Source organism: Carica papaya, chromosome 9, assembly GCF_054855325.1.
Source record: "Carica papaya isolate Zhongbai chromosome 9, ASM5485532v1, whole genome shotgun sequence".
In the NCBI taxonomy this organism is placed as follows: Eukaryota; Viridiplantae; Streptophyta; class Magnoliopsida; order Brassicales; family Caricaceae; genus Carica; species Carica papaya.
Window position 1 is genome coordinate 4004981 of NC_142317.1, and position 8709 is coordinate 4013689.

The 8709-nt window shown below is 37.1% G+C and overlaps 2 protein-coding genes across 4 annotated transcripts; both read left to right on the top strand.

The window, feature by feature from the left end:
• On the top strand, positions 1-3996 carry APG10 (Aldolase-type TIM barrel family protein). 3 transcript variants are annotated; one of them, XM_088211687.1, is made up of 8 exons: positions 1-296; positions 377-462; positions 715-919; positions 1607-1692; positions 1787-1888; positions 2098-2231; positions 3119-3167; positions 3615-3996. In XM_088211687.1, the coding sequence occupies exons 1-8, from the start codon at positions 167-169 to the stop codon at positions 3789-3791; spliced, it is 969 nt and encodes a 322-aa protein (XP_088067813.1). In that variant the 5' UTR covers positions 1-166; the 3' UTR covers positions 3792-3996. The 3 variants fall into 3 exon arrangements, with proteins under 3 accessions (XP_088067813.1, XP_088067814.1, XP_088067815.1); XM_088211688.1 differs by having other exon boundaries at positions 3-296; positions 401-462; XM_088211689.1 differs by lacking the exon at positions 377-462 and having other exon boundaries at positions 12-296.
• Positions 3997-5227: 1231 nt separating this feature from the next.
• Positions 5228-7138, top strand: LOC110814410 (TCP-1/cpn60 chaperonin family protein). The gene has a single exon (XM_022041881.2). The coding sequence runs from the start codon at positions 5348-5350 to the stop codon at positions 6950-6952; it is 1605 nt and encodes a 534-aa protein (XP_021897573.1). The 5' UTR covers positions 5228-5347; the 3' UTR covers positions 6953-7138.
• Positions 7139-8709: the final 1571 nt, after the last annotated feature.

The window sequence follows — 8709 nt, forward strand, 5'->3', positions numbered from 1 at the left end:
TGAACCAGCAGTAGTTTGTTTTTTTAATGTATAAAAATTGGCTTCGCCCCTTTTCTCACGAAGTCTGCAAAACCCTCAAGAACTGCTACTGCGCAGCAGACAACCTTCTCAGATTTTCTTTGTTTCTCGAACAGATTCAGAACAGGAAGAGCTTATTTCGCGAAAGATGAGAATCGGTGGCCTCTATGCGTATTCAAACTCGGGTTTCTCTTCGATCAATCGAAAATTCAGCCATTTGTTTCGTGGTTCTCTCGATCGGAAGTTCATCACAGCCTTGCCTTCACCGGCAACCTCTCGTATGTCTGCGTCCGTTTTCATTCTCTTTATCTGCACAGAAGAAAGAGAGAATGATACTTTATCGTTTTTCATTTTACAGTCTTGTCTTGTTTTCGTTTCGTAGGGAATTCTCACTTACGTGTTAATTGTGCTGTTCGTTTCCGTCCTTGTATCGATATACATAAGGTACTTATGCACTCAAGAAGCCAATGTCCCGATTTTATGTTTTCTAGCATTGGTTATTCGTATTGTTGGATTGTGAATGCATTGAATTTATCATGAAATGTTGGGATGAAAAGTCTCAGATTATACTTTGCGTACGGGCCAGAAAGCTAGGTAGTGTAGATTGTAGTGTAAATTTGTTCTATTTGAGTTTAAGAGTATGTATTATTTTTCTTTAAATGTCTGTTATCATGGAACCGTATTATTTGTTATCAGGGGAAAGTGAAACAAATAGTTGGATCAACCCTTAGGGATTCCAAGGAGGATGGATCTCTTGTGACAAATTTTGAATCAGACAAGTCGGCAGCAGTGTATGCAAACTTGTATAAAGAAGATGGACTTACAGGTGGTCATGTAATCATGCTTGGAGCAGATCCTTTAAGCAAAGCTGCTGCCCTTGAAGCGCTGAATGCATTTCCTGGTAGGCCTAATGTTACCTCCATTTCTTGAAGATTTTATTTCTGTCTGGACTCTATTTGATATAAGATGTTACCTAATATGAGTTACTATTCTTATAAATTTTGATGGAGGCTAGGTCGGAAGTAACAACTCTGATCATAATGTTTGTATATTGGAATCTCCTCCCTTCGTGCCTCGTGAATGACTTAAATCCTAGTTACTTTGTTTGGTTGAGATATAACTCCTCTTGATCTGTTGTAGCTGGAACTCTAGAGGTTAACCGTCACTTTCCAAACATTTTTAATTTTTGTTAGCCTCATTAACTGCTAGTTGTAGCAGTTTTTCATTCTTAGTTAAAGTAATTGTTTTTTTTTTTTTTGAAGAAGAGATGTCTTTTTCCAGGATCATGGGACTATATACGTGCTTCAGTGCATTTATTTAATCCGGGAACCTTTTTTGGTCAAACAGTTTTGCCTGGTCTTGAACGTACTTCTAGGTTCCTGCTGTTATCTTTTTTTAGATTTTAACTCATCAAAGTGAAGGTAAATGCAATTCTATGCAGTATGCAATCATCCACAAACAGGAAATCCATTGCTTTGAGTTCCTATAGAATGAACTGTTATGCTTTTGACATCTTCTGTTGATAATATGTTTAAAACTTACAGATTTTTCCTCTACTAAACTTACTGTCGAGGACTGGAAAATTTAGGCGGTTTACAAGTTGGAGGTGGTATTAATTCCGACAATTGTTTGAGTTTCATAGAGGAAGGAGCCAGCCATGTTATTGTCACTTCGGTATGTCATGATTTTCTTTGCTTTCTGCAAGGATTGTGAATATAAGTTTACATAGCATACCTTTTTATTTACCTTATTTTCTTGAATATTGCAGTATGTATTCAACAACGGGCAAATGGATATTGAAAAGCTGAAAGATCTTGTTCATATTGTTGGAAAAGAGAGACTTGTCTTGGACCTTAGCTGCAGAAAGAAGGTATGTGCAACTAATTGTTTTACAAGTTTTCTGGCAAGTTTTTGGTGCCAAGTGGTGGATCTCCTGTATAAAAAGTAAAGAGTTGGGAGATATGCACACAGAAGTAGGAATGGATTCAATTACATGGTGTTTCCAGATTACTAATCTTTCTGGCTATTGATATTCCATTTTTTAGTTGTCACCTTGGACTATACTGCTTTCATTTGCAGGAAGGTAAATATGCTATTGTCACAGATAGATGGCAGAAGTTCACCGATGTATATCTTGATGATAAAATTTTGGATTTTCTGGCCAACTATGCTGATGAGTTTCTGGTTCATGGCGTCGATGTTGAAGGGAAAAAGTAAGTTTAAACTTCTAATTGTCTATTCTGTGATTCTAGATTATTTAACAATTACCAATTAGAAGGCTGGTATTTCACATAGCTTCTTCTTCATTTCTCTTTTTTAATACTGTCAAACAAGTTGCTTCCTTGCTACCATATACCATTGGAATTTATACAATACTGGGAATCTAGTTCGGTATAACTTGTTTTTTTAAGAAATATGCAGAGAATCTTGCAGTTCTCTAAGTTGTTTAGTTTAAAAATGTTTTATCTTCCAATAGAAAAGGTTCTACAGGGGACTCTGTAAGCTGTAATGAGTGGTGGGCTAAATTGGGTTGAAGAAGGTGCCAGTTTTTGTAAATTGGCATATGCGTCAAGTCTGACCTTGGATAGCAATGCCATAGGAAGTTCAAACTTAAGATGATTATTAAGATTGGGGAAATCATTAATCATGGAGTCATATGAGAGGCACAGTCCCGTACAAGTTGTCTGGGAAGCTAGCAGTGACGGAGCACATGGTAGCCACAAATGACCTGCCCTGCCAAGCTGAACTAATATCAACATTGCCAAGATTTTTGCTGTCCTTCAACATGATTTATAGGTTTAAGTTTTTCTGGAAATGACCCACATTTACAGAATTCTTTGTAGAACATGATTTATAGGTGCCCTGGCAGTCAATTGCTCTATGGATTCCTAAACTTTTCTTGGATGCAATTATCAGAATCTTGTCTGCTGTTTGTGAAGAGCAATTCCCTTTCCAAAGTTACTTGTTAGCCTTGTTCCTAGGTTCTGTAATGATGTGAGGAAGGTTGGATTAGGTAGCATGACCAAGTGTGTCAAAGCCAAAATAGAATAGAGAGCTTGTGATCAAGATATTCTAATTCCAAAATATTTCTTTATTGCAGGTTAGGAATTGATGAAGAGCTTGTCAAGTTGCTTGGAAGACACTCGCCGGTAGGAAAATTTATTTCTGAATCTGTAATTATTTTCAAAATCTAATGTAGCCTTAAATTTCGTGCTTCCTTTTCTCTTCTATCTTGGGCCTTTGTTTCATTCAAATCACTCCTAAAGCAATTGGCTCATCTAGTTGATGTCTGAAATTCTCGCTTCTTTTTTATTTCCCTCCATTAGCATCATATTGATCTCATTGAAGAGTATCCGGTTTAACATTTTTTTGTTAATATGTTTTCTTTTTCTCTATCTGATTCTTGTCTTGAGAAAACTAGTTTAGAAAGGAAGTGAGTGGATTCAACACATACCTTTTTTTTCAGAATTTTGGAAGCCGCAATTCATCTTGATGAAACTAATCTCTCAATCTCACATGCTATAATTCTTTGCTTACTCTGTGCACTTAATTGTATATGCACAAATTGCTGATGCATTCTGGTAATTTGGTATCAGATTCCAGTAACTTACGCAGGTGGCGTCACCACAATGGCTGATTTAGAGAGGATCAAATTGGCAGGATCTGGACATGTTGATGTCACAGTGGGAAGTGCTCTAGACATTTTTGGAGGCAACTTAGCGTACAAGGATGTAGTTCTATGGCACTCAAAGCAAGAGGCATTGACGGTCTAGTGTCATGCACCTGTTATTCATTCCCCTAATTTAATTTGGCATGCTTCTTAAATTTTATTTAGTGCGTGGTGAGGCTTTGACTCTGTTGTATAAAGATCAGCTCTTCTTAACTTGCTGCCTTAAAGCTTTGTGCAACTTATTAGCATCTTTTAGAACACGTTTGACTGTTGCTACAGAAAAAAAGAGCGCCTGTTATCCTCTTGAACTCCATTCTTATGTTCCTTCACTAACTATTCTATTCACTCATTAATTTTATTTTGGAGTAAAAGAAAAGCAGCAAGTTACTTGATTTCTATGAACGAAATGTGCCAAAACACGCGTATGTAAGAATCCAAGATGAGAACTAGCTTGAGTCATGCTTCATAAACTCCATATGAGGTTTAGCCATCTCAGTCGAGCTTCTTGAACTTACATTAGTCTTTTTTCTATGAATAAAAGGAATTGATATCAGTAATCCATAATCAATTCTCTTCAGAGTAACTAGAGTTCTTGTTCAGTATGAAACATAGAACTCCATGCTTTAACAATAGAAGCGCATCAACTTCTATCACGTAAAAAGTTATAGATAAATTATTAAATTAATTGTTAAAATTTAATATTTTTTTAATTGTTATTTTTTTATTATAATTTGATTTTTAAAATTTTTTATTTATTTTAAATATTTTGTTTTTTTTTAATTTTTTAATCAAAAAAATTTAAAATTAATAGATTATATTTGAATATTTTAAAAATAACTTAATAAAATAATTTGAAATAATAAATTAAATTAATAGAATAATAATAGTAATAGAAATGTTTGTATGTTTCATATTTGATATAGCTTTTAAAGCGTTTGTAATTAATTATTTTTATATTTTTATTAAAAAAAAAAGAAATTGATGTTTAAAACAAATATAAAATATTATGATTATAATAAGCATTTAATAATTACTAAATTTAACTTAAATTTAAACTCAACATTTACTATTCGATTTTGTTTTTGATTCACACAATTTTCTTCATATCTTAATTATCTAATATATAAAAATTAGTTATAATTTAATTTTTTTAATGTATAAATGAATAAATTATATTTCTGCATTAATAACTTTCTACTACACATGCTAATTAAAGAATGACAAAAATATTTCACTTGAATTGAATATAAAATTAATTTAAAATTAAAATTATATTTTTACTTAAATTTTTATCTTAGTTATATTTTATTTTATTTTTATTATATGAGATGAAATTTCAAAATAAACCCATCATTTCATTAGTATTTTTTTCTTAAATGTTCAAGTGTAATAATACAAGTTGGAATCCATGTGTTAATACAAAGCAAGAATCAGCACCGTTTGGGCACGCGAAAGCGAGTGATTCAACCAAGGACTGGTTACGTGGAGCCTTGCCACCAAACACCTACTTTAACCTAATTCTAAATTCTAAATTGGGTATTTCCTTCGGGTCACTGAACTCTCTGGATCCCGCCTAGTCTCCCTTCTAGAACCCTTCTTCACTTTCTTAGGGTTTACTTACCGCCCATTTCCACTTCCATTCGCTCTTCATTATCAAAAATGGCAGCAGCAGCAACAGCATTACAGGCTCGGTCGTCGAAGACAGAGTCGTACGTGGACAATAAGCGTAAGGATGATATCCGGCAAGCTAACATCATTGCCGCCGGAGCTGTGGCTGACGCTGTACGTACAAGTCTAGGACCGAAGGGAATGGACAAGATGATCTCGACGGCGACAGGCGAGGTCATTATTACCAACGATGGAGCCACCATTCTTAACCGTATGGAGGTTCTCCAGCCTGCAGCAAAGATGCTTGTGGAGCTATCGAAGTCCCAGGACGCCGCTGCAGGTGACGGAACCACCACCGTCGTGGTCATCGCTGGCGCCCTCCTCAAACAGTGCTTCTCTCTCCTTTCGCACGGAATCCACCCTACTGTGATCTCCGATTCTCTTCATAAAGCCTCCCAGAAGGCTGTCGATGTGCTAACCGCCATGGCGATTCCTGTTGAGCTCTCGGATCGTGAATCGCTTATCAAATCTGCAAGCACTTCGCTTAACAGCAAGGTCGTGAGCCAGTACTCTAGTCTGCTCGCTCCTTTAGCCGTAGACGCTGTATTGTCGGTTGTGGATCCTGCCAAGCCCGATTTGGTTGACCTGCGGGACATCAAAATCGTGAAGAAACTAGGCGGGACAGTTGATGATACCGAACTCGTTAAAGGTCTAGTGTTCGACAAGAAGGCGAGCCACGCCGCTGGTGGGCCTACTCGTGTTGAAAATGCGAAGATTGGGGTGATTCAGTTCCAGATTTCACCGCCAAAGACCGATATTGAGCAAAGCATTGTGGTTTCGGATTATACTCAGATGGACAGGATATTGAAGGAGGAGAGGAACTATATATTAGGTATGATTAAGAAGATTAGGGCAACGGGTTGCAACGTCTTGCTGATTCAGAAGAGTATTTTGAGAGATGCCGTGACAGATTTGTCACTTCATTATTTAGCAAAAGCTAAGATTATGGTGGTTAAGGACGTGGAAAGAGATGAGATTGAGTTTATCACCAAGACTTTGAACTGCTTGCCAATTGCTAATGTAGAGCATTTTCGAGCGGAGAAGCTGGGGCATGCTGATGTTGTTGAGGAGGTCTCCCTTGGAGACTCGAAGATCGTGAAGATAATGGGAATTAAGGATATGGGAAGAACCACAACGGTGCTTGTTCGTGGATCAAACCAGTTGGTCATTGATGAGGCAGAGAGGAGCTTGCATGATGCCTTGTGTGTTGTTAGATGTCTGGTGAACAAGAAATTTCTAATTGCAGGTGGTGGTGCGCCGGAGATTGAGCTTTCAAGGCAGCTTGGCGCATGGGCCAAGGTGTTGCACGGAATGGAGGGATACTGCGTGAAGTCATTTGCTGAGGCACTGGAGGTTATTCCTTATACATTGGCTGAGAATGCAGGGTTGAATCCTATTGCAATTGTGACTGAGCTGAGGAATAGACATGCTCAGGGAGAGATCAATTCTGGTATCAATGTGAGAAAAGGGCAGATTACCAATATCTTGGAGGAGAATGTGGTGCAGCCCCTGCTGGTTAGTACCAGTGCAATTACCCTTGCAACGGAGTGCGTGCGGATGATTTTGAAGATTGATGATATTGTTCCTGTGAGGTAGTTCTGAAACAAAGGGAAATATATGTTAGCACTGTTATCTTTTGTGTGTGTGATCTTTGAAAGTAGCTCTTTTCCTTTAGGCTTGTTATGGCTAAAGATTTTGAAGTCTTTTTGCTAATTGCTTGCTACTTTGCTTAGCATATGTATCTGTTATTTTGCTTTCATCAGAATCTTGTTATTCTTTCTCTCTTCACGTGCATGTAGACCTGATGAGGTCTTCTTTTAAGCTTATCATATTTACTTTGTTCAAGTTTGGAGGGTTTATTAAATGTTAAAGAGAAGCTATTCCAAGTGAGTATTTCTCAAGCAACTGACTGACAAACATGTCATTTAACTTGTGATAAGGCCTTAACAACTCTATAAGCAAGGAAGTGCATCTTTCTGGAAGTGAGATAGTCCTAGCTAGCTAGATACACAAATTGTTGATAGTTTGTTTTTCTTGATAGATTAGTATTTTGGGCTCAGTATATGCTAATTATGTTTCGGAATTGTCCATCATATTTCTTTAAAATATATTCGTCCAAAATACATTGGCAAAAGGAAGAATACCAGCTTGTTCTCTATGTAAGAGAGCGGCTGAAACCTGCAATCATCTACTATTATGGTGTCCTATTGCTTACGATTTATGGTCAATGGTGTATGGGCTGCTGGGTGGGGGCGGGCTCAGTTAAAGAGGAGATTTGGGCGTGCAGTGGGGTGGGTAGAAAGAAGAATTTTATTAATCTCATTCCCTTGACTGTTTTCTGGGTTATCTGGAAAGAGAGGAATAGAAGAGCTTTTGAAGGGATGGAGAGTGATATTGTTCAAATTAAAGATCGGTGGTATTATTATTTGGCTCGATTTTTTTGGGGCACGACATGTATAAGGAGGAGGATTTTGGACATGTTATAGATAGTATTACTGAATTGTAAATAATTTGTATATGGGTTGCACCCCCTTGGTGCTCTTGCAATACTGCTGTTTATATTTTTTATTTCAGAAAGAAAAAAGAAAATAACAGTTAGGTTATGGATTATGTGTTTGAAGAAGGACTTCCATGTGTATAATTTTGAGGGATCCAAGATCCAAATCCTACTATCAGGTTGTTGGCTATATTGGAATGGTTCTAACAATCTTAGCAGGGTTAGCATATTATTAGTCTTCCGATTGGATGGACTTCTGCATAAATAGTTCAATTTGTAGGATACAAAATAAGAGATGGGTGCATTGTGGCCTGATGAAATATTATATTTGGAAGGAAACTGATTGGCAGAACTGCTATTGTCAATTTAAGAATCCTCCAAAAACCACACTGTCGAGCCATGTCCTGCTTTTGACACGGAAGAGGGACGCAAAGGTGTTGCAATTTGAAAATAGTTATGGGATGTAGAATTTCATGCTACAACATCCCATCAATTTTTGTGAGCACCATGAATGCTTTTTATCACTCTAATGGCAAAGCCATTTAGTCAATAAACACAAATTTTTTTGGTACTAGATACCCAACATCCAGCTACCATAAACTTTGGATGGATAACGCACATTGTGATTTACGAAATAATGCCTATATTTCTCCTCGTCTCAGCCTGTAAAAACACCCATAATTCCCTCTATCCACTCAATCATCACTATCAGTATTCTAAACAGAGACAAATAACAAAGTGCTATGCTAGACAGAGACACCTATGATTGACAATAGCAGTGGTCGAGAGGAAGAGAACAAGCCCCCTTTCGAATACTCCAGTCTGTTAGACACCTTGCTAACCACTCCAGTCTTCT

Coding starts and splice junctions, on each gene's coding strand:
- APG10 (XM_088211687.1), top strand. CDS start 167: ATGAGAATCGGTGGCCTCTATGCGTATTCAAACTCGGGTTTCTCTTCG. Junction 1,693..1,786: donor GCCATGTTATTGTCACTTCG/GTATGTCATGAT, acceptor TGAATATTGCAG/TATGTATTCAACAACGGGCA. Junction 2,232..3,118: donor GTCGATGTTGAAGGGAAAAA/GTAAGTTTAAAC, acceptor TCTTTATTGCAG/GTTAGGAATTGATGAAGAGC.
- LOC110814410 (XM_022041881.2), top strand. CDS start 5,348: ATGGCAGCAGCAGCAACAGCATTACAGGCTCGGTCGTCGAAGACAGAG.